The 11,996-nt window shown below is 53.8% G+C and overlaps 1 protein-coding gene across 8 annotated transcripts in view; it reads right to left on the bottom strand.

Moving 5' to 3' along the window:
- Positions 1-10,098: 10,098 nt before the first annotated feature.
- The window catches only part of LOC127586716 (uncharacterized), a 26,030-nt gene continuing 24,132 nt past the window's right edge, over positions 10,099-11,996 (bottom strand). For 6 of the 8 annotated variants that reach the window (XM_052044880.1, XM_052044875.1, XM_052044876.1 and 3 more), the window contains 2 exons: positions 10,603-10,726; positions 10,099-10,247 (listed from right to left, as the gene is read on the bottom strand). In XM_052044880.1, coding sequence (XP_051900840.1) covers positions 10,635-10,726 — 92 coding nt within the window. In that variant the 3' untranslated portion in view covers positions 10,099-10,247; positions 10,603-10,634. Of the gene's footprint in view, positions 10,248-10,602; positions 10,727-11,996 lie in introns of those variants that run through there. The other 2 variants (XR_007958723.1, XR_007958724.1) reach the window with 1 other exon arrangement.

Below are 11,996 nucleotides of genomic sequence, written 5' to 3'. Positions count from 1 at the left end.
CGTTATCCCGACAACATCACACTTACCCATTCGTATCTGAGCTTCAAGCTCGCCTACCTTACTCCTGACACTCCGTGCATTCAGATATAGGATTTTTAACCCATTTCTCCTCTCTCCATTCGTATTAATGTTCCGAAATTGTGTAGTTCCTACCTGTCCTCTACCCTCCATCTCACTATCCTCTCTCTCATTCTGGGTCCCCTCCCCCTGCAAATTTAGTTTAAACCCCCCTGAGCAGCATTAGCAAACCTTCCTGCAAGAATGTCAGTACCCCTCCAGTACAGTTCAGGTGTAAACTGTCCCATTGGAACAGATCCCATCTTCCCTGGAACAAATCCCAATTATCCATAAACCTGAAGCCCTCCCTCCCGCACCATCCCCTCAGCCACGTATTAATCTGCCTAATCTTCCTATTCCTCTCCTCACTCGCATGTGGCACAGGCAGCAATCCTGAGATTGTTACCCTGGATGTCCTGCCCCTCAACTTAGCACCTAACTCCCTGAACTCCTTACGCAGGACCTCCTCTCTTTTCCTGCCCACGTCGTTAGTCCCTACATGGATCACAACATCTGGGTTCACGCCCTCCCTCCTGAGAATAACCTGAACCCGATCTGAGATACCCCAGACCCTGGCACCAGGGAGGCAATGGACCATCCGGAATTCCCGATCATCCCCACAGAATATCCCATCTATCCCCCTGACTATAGAATCCCCTATCACTACCGCTCTCCTCTCTTCCTTCTTCCCCTTCTGAGTTGAGGGTCCACTCTCGGTGCCAGAGACCAGACCTCCGCAACTAGTTCCTGGTAGGTCATTCCCACCAACAGTATCCAAAGCGGTATACCTATTATTGATGGGCACCGCCTCTTGAAGATATCCTTGATGGTGGGGAGGGTTGTGCCCGTGATGGAGCTGACTGAGGCTACAACCCTCTGCAGCCTCTTGTGATCCTGTACATTGGAGCCTCCACACCAGGTGGTGGTGCAAACAGTCAGAATGCTCCCCACCGCACATCTATAGAAATTTATAAGAGTCTTTGGTGACGTACCAAATCTACTCAAGCTCCTAACGAAGTAGAGCCGCTGGCCTGCCTTCTTCGTGATTGCATCAATGTCCTTTGAAACCAAGGTTTGTGGAACCTCTTCTTTCAGAGAATGGTGAATCTCGATCCTAGAGGTTTGTAAGAGGCTGGATCACTGGGGGTATGTAAAGAGGAGGTAGATAAGTGTTTGAAAGCTCGGGGAAATGAGGGCTGTGGGGAATTGGCACAGAATAGGAGATAAGGCCTGGGACAGGTTAGCCATGATCCCATTGAATGGCAGGACAGGCTTGAGGGGCCAAGTGGCCTACTCCTGCTCCTATCTTCATCAGCCAGTCTGTGCACAGAAAGATCCCACCAATAGCAGTTTGTTAATATCCAGAGTGTGTGTTTGGTTGAGGAGAGAAATTTTGGCCCCAGGGCCCTGTGGGAGGAACTCTGGAGCACCCAGAGTGGGAGAAGGTGCGGACTCCACGCGGACAGCACCGGAGGGCGGGATCGAACCCGTGACGCTGGAGCCGTGATGCAGCCGCGCCACCTGCCCCCTCCCAGCGTGCCCTTTCTTTTTACCTCCTCTACAAAGTTTAGAGCACGGTCCATCACCATCCCTGCAGAGGAGGTGAAACTGTCTGGTTTAACAGGGCAACCTCTTCCATTGGGCCTAGTAATCCAGGGCTTGGTGTGCGGAGGATGGAGCTGTTGCTGAGGTCTGTCAGGGTTCAATAACACCAACATTATTTAAGTAGAAAGTTCACAAGGCAAATAAAAGTAAATAAAATTGTGCTCAGCACACTGAGTCCTTGGGTATCCAACCAACTTTCCTCAGAAAGTAGCAGCCATCACTGTCATATCATCGACTGCATTCGGTGCTCCAGGTGTGCCCTCCTCTACATTGGGGAGACCAAACGCAGACTAGGTGACTGTTTCGCCGAACACCTGCGCTCCGTCCGTAACCGCGACCTGCACCTCCCCGTTGCCGGTCACTTCAACTCCCCCCTCCCACACTATCACTGATATGTCAGTCCTCGGCCTCCTCCACTGCCGGGAGAATTCCAAGCACGAACTGGAGGAACAGCACCTCATTTTCCATCTTGGAACCTCGCAGCCTAACGGCATGAACATTGAATCCTCCCACTTTAGGTCATCCCCACCCCCCCTCCCCACACCCCCCCACCCCCCCACCGTGCTTCTTCCCTTTCCGAGCCTCTTTTCCCCTCTCTCCTTCCCTGTGACCCCTCCCCCGGTGGATCTGCTCTCCCCTCCTCCCCCACACCTGCCCGTCACTATCTCTTACCTGCATCTACCTATCCCCACCCTGTGCCCCCCCCGCCTCCCCTCTTTTGTCCACCCATCACTGCTCTGCGTTTCCCTCCTATATATCGGGTTTCCCCTTGTCCTATCTTCAGTCCTAAAGAAGGGTCCCGACCCGAAACGTTGACCGCCTGCTTTTCTCCACGGATTCTGCCCGGCCTGCTGAGTTCCTCCAGCATCATCGTGTCTTTCCCTGGATTTCAGCATCTGCAGTCCTTTGTTTCTCCAGCCATTCAATGTCCTCTGTTTACAACAGGAATGGAGCTGTACAATGGGACTTTATCCAAAACTGTTTGGGTCACTACCTTAATCCCCACCATCACTTAGGTCACGTCATTGACCTCTCTGTTGTTATTAGGGCAACACAGCGGGTCGGGCAGCATCTGTGGAGGGAAATGGACAGTCAGCGTTTCGGGTCGAGACCCTTCACCTGGACTGAAAGGAGGGAGGGGAGGTAACCAGGTGAGGGCAAGAGCTGGCAGGTGATGTGTGGATCCAGGTGAGGAGAGGCGATAGGCAGATGGGGGGGGTTGTGGGGGGGGGTAGGGTGGAGGTACCGACAGAGGCTGGGAGGTGATAGGTGGGGGTGACAGAGGGCTGCCGACGGTGGGATCTGATAGGAGAGGGAGCATGGAATCAAGGGAGGGAAGTGAGGAAGGCAGATAGGAAGAGTGGTGGGGGGGGAGTGTGTGGGTGACGGGCAGGTGGAGGAGGGGAAGGGAACGGTGATGGGGGCTGGGGTGGGCATGGGAAGAACTGGGGAGGTCAGGAGGAGAAGAGGGACTGGGGGGGGCAGGGGGAGCAGGTTATCTGAAGGTGGAGAGTTCAATATTCATGCCCCTGGGTTGTAGACTGTCCAGGGGGAATATGAGGTGCTCTTCCTCTAGCTTGCAATGGACAGGGGCTGTTGATTTCCCTCCACAGATGCTGCCCGACCCACTGAGTCCCTCCGGCCTCTTGTGTGTTGCTCCGGATTCCAGCGTCTGCAGACTCTTGTGTTGTTGTTGTTGTTGTTGTTGTTGGTCACCATTGCTCGAGTAAGACCACAACATTTAGCGCTGCAATCTGTACGGGCCTGGGCTCAAAAGTTCCTTCCGCACAGGTGACAGAGGTGTGGGGGTGCTGTGGCAGCAGCAGGTCTTAAGTTTCAAGATTTCTGCACTCTTACTGTAAGCACACTGCTCCAAACTCTCCGTCGTAGTGACTGAACTGGGGAGTCACCACCGGCAGGGTCCCCGGAATGGCAGAGCACATCGATCGCCCATTCGCTCCACCGAGCCCATGCTAGCGCTTTATAAGAGCTCCACAACTGGTCTCACTCCACTGTTTCTACAACACAATCCTGCAAATAATTCTTTCCCCTTCAAATATTTAATCGGATTAATTGCATTAATAGTTTTATTGTCTGGTGAGCTGTTTATGTAGAGAAGAATAGTGGCTTGACAAGTTAGAGCCCAGCTTACATTTGTATCACCCATCAGTGTCAGTGGGCACTAAGCAAAATGTTATCACTTAAGTTCCGACCTCCTGTGTACCCGATCATAATCATCAGACCCGGCACAGTTTGGGTGACCCCTTCGTCGAGCGCCTTCGCTCCGTCCGCCGCAACGGCCAGGATCTCCCGGTGGCCAATCACTTCAATTCCACATCCCACTCCCACACTGATGTGTCCGTCCACAGCCTCCTCTGCTGCCACGTTGAGGCCAGGCGCAGGTTGGAGGAACAACCCCTCATATTCCGCCTTGGGAGTCTCCAACCTGACGGCCTCAACATCGATTTCTCCAACTTCTGGTAACCCCACCCCTTCTTTTTCTTACCCCCCCCCCCCCTTTGCCTTCCCTTATTCTGTGGCTCCCTTCCCCCACCTTGATGACCTGCCCATCTCCTCTCCTCCCCTCCCCCATCCTTTATTCCACGGTCCACTGCCCTCTCCTACCGGATTCCTTCTTCTTCAGCCCTTTGCCTCTTCTACCCGTCACCTCTCAGCCTCTTACATCTTCTCCCCCTCCCCCTCTCACCTGGACTCACCTGTCCCCTGGACTCACCTGTCCCCTGCCTGCGTGTGATCCTCCCCCTCCCCCCACCTTCTTATTCTGGTTTCTGCCCTCTTCCTTTCCAGTCCTGATGAAGGGTCTCAGCTCAAAACGTCGACTGTTTATTTCCCTCCACGGATGCTGCCTGACCCAGCACTTTGTGTGTTGCTCCAGCCTCCAGCATCTGCAGAATTTCTTGTGTCTCCTAATAAACAGCTGGAATTTCCTCCCCCAGTTTCGCTCTCCTCCTCCAAAACATTCGGTAAAAATCTTCCGCTTCACCTGAACGTTTGGCCATCCGCCCCAGTGTCGACGTATCAGTTTTTGATTCGGATCCTGAGAGTCATTGAGTACGTGTAAGTAGACCCAGCGCCCCCCTTCTCTCCTGCACCTTATACAAGTTATTCTATCTCCCCCCCCCATGGATTCACTTTCCAAGACCCAAACATCACCAGCAAGACCAGCATTTATTGCCCATCCCTCATTGCCCTTGAGGTGTTGGTAGTGAGCTGCCTTTGACCAAGTAACCTGCTGGGTCATGGCAGAGAACAAATAAGAGACGACCACATTGTTGGGTCTGGAGTCACATGTAGAACAGACCGGGCAGATTTTCTTGGAGTCATACAGCATGGAAACAGGCCTTTTGGCCCAACTGGTCCATGCCGACCAAGGTGCCCATCAAGCTGGTCCCATTTGCCCGTGTTTGGCCCATATCCCTCTAAACCTTTCCACCTGTGTACCTGTCCAAGTGGCTTTTGAATGTTGCTAATGTACCTGCCTCACCCACTTCCATATACCCACCACCCTCTGCGTGAAGAAGTTCTCCCCTCAGGTCCCTTTTAAATCTTTCACCGCTCACCTTCAGAGGAGCTCTCCACCTTTTCTTCAGAGGACATTAAAAAATTGGCAGGGGTTTTACAAAAAGCTGGCAGTTTTACGCCCCCGATTCTTGTTAATGGACAAACTAAGGTGAATCTGAATTCTCACATTGTCAGAGTGAAGGGCGGATCATCTATATTTGAAGGTTGTAGGCTGGTCACCACAATCTCCTACCTGCCAATAACCCATCCACCCCGGACATTCTCTCTTCATCCCCCCTCCTATTAGGCAGGAGATACAAAAGCCTGAAAGCAAGTACGTACCACCAGGCTCAAGGACAGCTTCTATCCCGCTGTTATAAGTACAGTCCCCTAGTACGATACGATGGACTCTTGACCTCACATCTACCTCGTTGTGGCCCTTGCACCTTATTGTCTGCCTGTACTGCACTTTCTCTGTAACTGTAACACTTCATTCTGCATTCTGTTATTGCTTTTCCCTTGCACTGCCTCAATGTGATGAAATGATCTGTCTGGATGGCATGCAAATCTAAGTGACAATGATAAACCAATTTACCTGGAACCCTTTGCCCCAACTGAGACAGAGCCTCAACAGAAAGATGGCATCCCAACAGTGCAGCACAGTTTTCACTGCATTTGGATGTTGCCCTGGTCACATCTGTCTAATGCGGTACAATTAGGGGCAGGAATCAGTGGGGTTGTTTCTGTGGCCCCCACTCCCTGAACCACCAGAAAACACAGATGTGCCTTCACCAACATGCTTCCACGTGGACTTTTGATTGGAAAAGTGGCAAGAGGGCGACTCATACACAGGATTTTACGGTATTGGTGACATCACCAGATTCAGTTGTCACCACCGGGCAGACTATTGAAAAAGACGCAGGAGGCAGAAGCACAAAATAAAGCAAAGATTTATACACCAGTTTACAGGGTGAGTTGTGTCCTATATACAACGGGCTGCCATGAATGCAAAGGATGGTCAACACTTGATGCACAGCAGAAACCACGAGGTTGATGTCTCAGTTCTTACCCTGTGACCCGAATCCTCCGTGTTCTCTCAAAGACCACCCCATCCGAACCTCCGCTGTCCCATGTTCCAGCTCACACCCCTCGCCCCCTCCATCCCCCACCCCCATGCTCCCTGACCCAGATCGACTGCCGGTTAAGCAATGCCTGAGTTTTAAAACTTCTTTCAAATGCCTCGTTTGTTCTCTTCCTGTGACCAATACTTGCACACTTCACCCACACATTAGGGGAGGCAATTTACCCACCCACATCTTAGAGCCACACTGCATGGAAGCAGGCCCTTTTGCCCAACTCTTCCATGCTGACCGAGATGCCATGAGATATAGGAGCAGAATTAGGCCATTCGGCCCATCAAGTCTGCTCCGCCATTCGATCATGGCTGATTTTTTTCAACCCCGTTCTTCCCACCTCCCCATAACCCTGAACCCCCCCCCCCTTACCAATCAAGAACCTGTCAATCTCTGCCTTAAATACACCCAATGACTTGCCCTCTGTGGCAACAAATTCCACAGATTCACCGCCCTCTGGCTGAAGAAATTCCTCCTCACCTCAGTTCTAAAGGGACGTCCCTTCATTCTGAGGCCGTGCCCTCGGATCCTGGACTCTCCCACCAACGGAAACATCCTCTATCCAGGCCTTTCAGTATCCGGGAGGTTTCAATGAGATTCCCTCCTCATCCTTCATCTCCATCAAGTACAGGCACAGAGAAACCAAATGCTCCTCCTACGTTAACCCTTTCATTCCCAGGATCATTCTCATAAACTTCCTCTGGACCCTCTCCCACTTGTTCGCATCTTTGGAATGTGGGAGGACACCACACGGGGTCACCAGGAGAACGTGCAAACTCCACACAGACAGTGCCGGAGGTCAGGATCGAACTGGGATCACTGGGCTTTGAGGCAGCGGCTCTACCCGAGCCTTTGAAGGGCCGTGGAGCCTCATTTACTGATGTAGATCGCTGGATTTTTTTTTTAAGCTATTAAGGGAATCAAGGTAAGTGGTGCCAAGGTTAAAGGTCAGCCACTGAGAGGAGCAGCACAATGGGTCGAATGGCCTATTGCTGCTTGTATTTCTTATGGTTTTTATCCCAGATTTCCAGCATCTGCAGTATTTTGGCTTTTCAATCAACTGAGAGTTTTTGGGGGGGGGGGGACGGTGGTGGGGTTAGTCCCTACCCCACCCAACCCATTTTTACCCCTCGTGGAGTTTACCTCCTTCGTGATTCTCACCGTGAACCCCAAGGATCCACCTGCCCAGGTTCCTCAAAGGAAGATCATCACCCCCCACCCCATACACAGGGGCTGGGGATCAGTGTGAGGGCGGGGAGGAACATCTCCAACCTGCCCCAAAAACAGACAGCAAAGGTTAAATAGAAAATAATATAATTCAGAAAATATAAGATCTCGGGAGAGCGATCAGTGCTGGTCAATGGATGTGGGGTGCAGTGGGGGAAGGGGTTGGAAGGGAGGGTGCGGAGAACGGCAGAGGGGGTGTGGTGAGACATTGGGTGCAGGGGAGGAGGGGAGGTGTTGGGGATGGAGGGGGAGGAGGTGGAGGAGAAGTGGAGGGGTAGGGAGGTGGAGATAGGGGCTGGGTGGCAGAGGGGGAGGAAGAGGAGGTGGGCTTCGGAGCAAGAGGGCGAGGCAATGGAAAGTGGGGTGCAGTGAGGGGTGGGCGGGTGTGGAGGAGGGGGACAGGAGTGTTTGGGAGGGAGGGAGGGGGATGGAAGAGGAGAGGGGTGGGAGGGGGAAGAGCCGGGTGGACATAGGAATTCTTGTTACCCGCGTTCCCTTAGGACACTGGAGGCCATTTGACCCGTCAAGTCTATGCCAGCTCTCATTCCATTCCCCCCCCCCCACCTCTTTCCCTGTAACCTACTCTCACCCACAGTAGGGGGACAATTTACAGCGGCCAATTAACCCACCGACCCCGCACGTCGCTGGGATGCGGGAGGGAACCGGAGCCCCTGGGGGAAACCTACGCAGTCACAGGGAGAAGGTGCAAACTCCACACACACACACACACACACACACACGCACAGTGCCGGAGGTCGGGATTGAACTGGGGTCCTTGGAGCTGTGAGGCAGCAGCTCTACCCACTGTAGTACTGGGTTAAAATAACTTCAACTCCTCTCTAACACATTAATCTTTGTCTCTTACCCATTCCAACCCTCCCAAATCCCTTTCGTATAGAAATCTTCGCGTCTCCGGTAATACATTCAGTGACAGACTCTATGTAAGAGGATTCCAAGAAATTTCTCCTCATCTCCGTCCCAGATCCTGACCCTGGATCTCTGGTTCCTAAAAACCCGCAGGCAGGGGAAAGCCTGTCTGAAGTTTGTACCTTTCAATGACTTCTGAGCAAAACTAAGCTCTCCGCACAACAACAGTCCTGCCTCCCGGGAACTGGTCCGGTGAACTCCCTCTCAAGCAAGACCAGTGGTCCAGGTGTGGTCTCACCAAGGGCATGGGTAACTGTGGTAAGGTATCCTTGTTGGAGGAACAATGGGGTGGACATTGAGGACATTGAGGGGTGGCCCATGTTCCTCTCTTTTCTCATCCTCTTGAGTATTCCAAATCCTCCGACCTTCGGAGTCGAAGCAAGTGATCAAACCCATGGCAGATATACCTTGCTCTTGATTGGCAGCTAGGATTCCCTCAGGTCCCAGGATCCCACCCCCCTCGACACACTACCTCTCACCCCTCGGCTTCTGACACCGTTCCCACTCCCCCCACCCACCACCTATCACCTGCCAGCTCTTGCTCCACTCCTTTATACCGGCTATCTCCCCTCTTTGTTTCCAGTCCAGATGAAGGGTCTCGACCCGAAACGTCGACTGTCCATCTCCCTCCACAGATGCTGCCCGACCCGTGGGGCGCCTTTGTGTGTTGCTCCAACACAATACCATTGGTTACCCCACTCGTCCATCCACAAGGGAGTCCCGCCTTGCTTTCCCCACAACCAATGGGAAAGCACTTGGCTTGCTGTCCAGACCCACTCAGTTGCCCCGAGCCCACCTCCCCTGACGCTGCCTCAAGGAAGGGCTCAAGCAGAGGATGCAGGGGGATGGGGTTTCCTGCTTGCAGCCCAGTTCCCTCTGTCCGTTCCCCTTCCGTGACCGTCCTCCTGGGACCAAGTCATGGACTGAATCCCCGGAAAATTCTTTGGCAAACCGGCAAAGTTGGGAACACTCTGTAACCCCTCAGGTGTTTGGGGAACGATGCCCCAGTTCTATTGAAGGGGGAGGGGGAAGAAACCCAGGGGGTGTAAAACAGCCCACCGTCGCCCCCCCCCCAAACCCCCCCCCCTCCCGCTACTGCTGCAGGACCAACCTTGGATACGGGGCGGGTTGACCACAGGGGGAGATGACAATACGCCCAGAGCTCCCCTCCCCCAGCGCCTCTCTATTCCTGTGCTTTACGGCAACAGGAGCCCAGGAACCAATTCCACAAAGACTGAGACAGAAGCGAACTCCCTCCCAAAAACCAGCTGAACCCAAACCCCCCACGGCCCTGCGTCAGAAAGCACAAGGGTTGAATGGTACAGGGTGAATCAGGATGTACCCAGAGTGTAAGAACATCCAGCGACCGTGACCCAAACCTTGCTCCTTGTCTTGCCGATTAAAATTGAAGGACAGATGTCTCGGGTTAAACTTGGGCTAAAGCACGGAGGTTCTGTCCGCGAGAGTGCCTGTTCCCCTGGCCTGTAGCCGGTCCCATCACACTCACTCACACACAGGGACACGGCCCCTTCAAAGTCTAAACAGCCCAAAGTAGGTGAAGGTTCTCGTCTTCAGGCGGACTCCAGCTATGCTGTAGATGGTTATCCGGGAGTTCTTGGTGAGCTTCACCAGACCCGAGGTCTGGCAGGAGTGGACAGTCAGCTGTTGCCCGAAGACCGGGGTGGGAGGGAGACCCTGCAGGCATTTGAAGGTCACCACGTTGTCGACCTTCACGTCCAGCTTCAGGTAGGCGGTGGTGTTGTCGTCGCAGTGGACCTGCCGAGGGGTGAGCACAGGGGCAACGTTAACCCAGCTGTCTGCAGGCGTGTCCAGGGGGGTGAGGGGGGGAGCGCCAGAGGGGTACGGAGATGGTGAGGGGGGAGCGCCAGAGGGGTTACAGAGACGGTGAGGGGTACAGGGGCCGGAGGGGCGTTGGGTCAGAGGGGTGCAGGGGAGGGAGGGGTGTGGGGGCCGGAGGGGTTACAGGGGTTGGAGAGGTGCAGGGGAGGGAGGGGTGTGGGGGCCGGAGGGGTGTAGGGGAGGGAGGAGGAAGGTTGGTGAAGTATTACACTGGAGGCGTTGGGGTCTGGGCCCAGAGTCGGCGTTCACTCTCCCACCAGCCGGGACACACCTGGCTGTACACGTAGTAGATGCCTTCCCTCATCACCGTGAATCTCGCCCGTCATGTTGTTTGTAGCTCAGGGGGCGGGGTCTGGCCTGGAACGATCTCTCTGCCCACTGCCTGATGATCCCTCCTGAGAATCAGACATCAGTCATTCACACCGTCTCCTCCCAATGGGAAACCCTCAAAGAAAAATGCTAACACGTCTGTGAGGCTAGTAATGATTCCCAAGGTGGCTCACAGTGAGCTATTGAAGGCAATGCAGGAGTCAGTTAATGCACAGGAAGATGCCACACTCAGTGACCCAGCTAAGTGTGGTCCCTGGGACAATTCCACAGACAGGTGGGGTTTAGACCTGAGGATAGACAGGTGCTCAGTTTAAATTCTGTCCTGAAAGAAGACACCTCCAAGTGTGCAACAGACTACCTCACCGCCCCTCCCGCCGCGCGGCGCTCCCTCCTCACCGCCCCTCCCGCAGCGCGGCGCTCCCTCCTCACCGCCCCTCCCGCAGCGCGGCGCTGCCTCCTCACCGCCCCTCCTGCAGCGCGGCGCTCCCTCCATGTCATTCCCCCTCCCCCCCCCCGCAGAGTGGTGCTCCCTCCTCACCGTCCCTCCTACATTGTTCCTGTTAGCAGGATCTAGGGATGGGGGAGCAGATCGGGATAGAGGGCAAAGTCGCTCTGCGGAGAGCGGCGATGGTGTGGACCTCTCCGGATGTAGGGGAGATGGAATCAGTCAATCATTTTCCTCCACAAGGGAACCAGTGAGGAATATCGAAGCGTTGGAAAGGGTGTGCAGGGATTTACCAGGATGCTGCCTTGGTTTAGAGAGGATGCATTATGAGGAGAGACTAAGGGAGCTCGGGCTTTACTCTTTGGAGAGGAGGAGGATGAGAGGAGACATGACAGAGGTGTACAAAATATTAAGAGGAATATGATAGAGTGGACAGCCAGCGCCTCTTTCCCAGGGCACCAATGCTCAATACAAGAGCGCATGGCTTTTAAAGTAATGGGTGGGAAGTTCAAGGAGATATCAGAGGGAGGTTTTTTACCCAGAGAGTGGTTGGGGCATGGAATGCGCTGCCTGGGGCGGTGGTGGAGGCAGGTACATTGGTCAAATTCAAGAGATTGCTAGATAAGCTATACAGAGGAATTTAAAATAGGGATATGTGGGAGGAAGGGTTTAGATAGTCTTAGGCAAGGTTTAAAGGTCGGCACAACATTGTGGGCCGAAGGTCCTGTATTGTGCTGTACTGTTCTATGACTCTATGAATTGGGAATAATGGGATTGCCCCCACTCAGGGCAGGACACAGACTCGATGGGCTAAATGTGCCAGAAGAAACTGTTCCAGGAACTTACAACAGTGCTGAGGTCAAGAGGGTTGAGAGCCTCAAGTTCCTAGG

Source organism: Pristis pectinata, chromosome 37 (assembly GCF_009764475.1).
Source record: "Pristis pectinata isolate sPriPec2 chromosome 37, sPriPec2.1.pri, whole genome shotgun sequence".
NCBI classification, from domain to species: domain Eukaryota; kingdom Metazoa; phylum Chordata; class Chondrichthyes; order Rhinopristiformes; family Pristidae; genus Pristis; species Pristis pectinata.
Note: the sequence above shows the minus strand (reverse complement) of the source record. Positions and strands in the feature narration are given on the sequence as shown.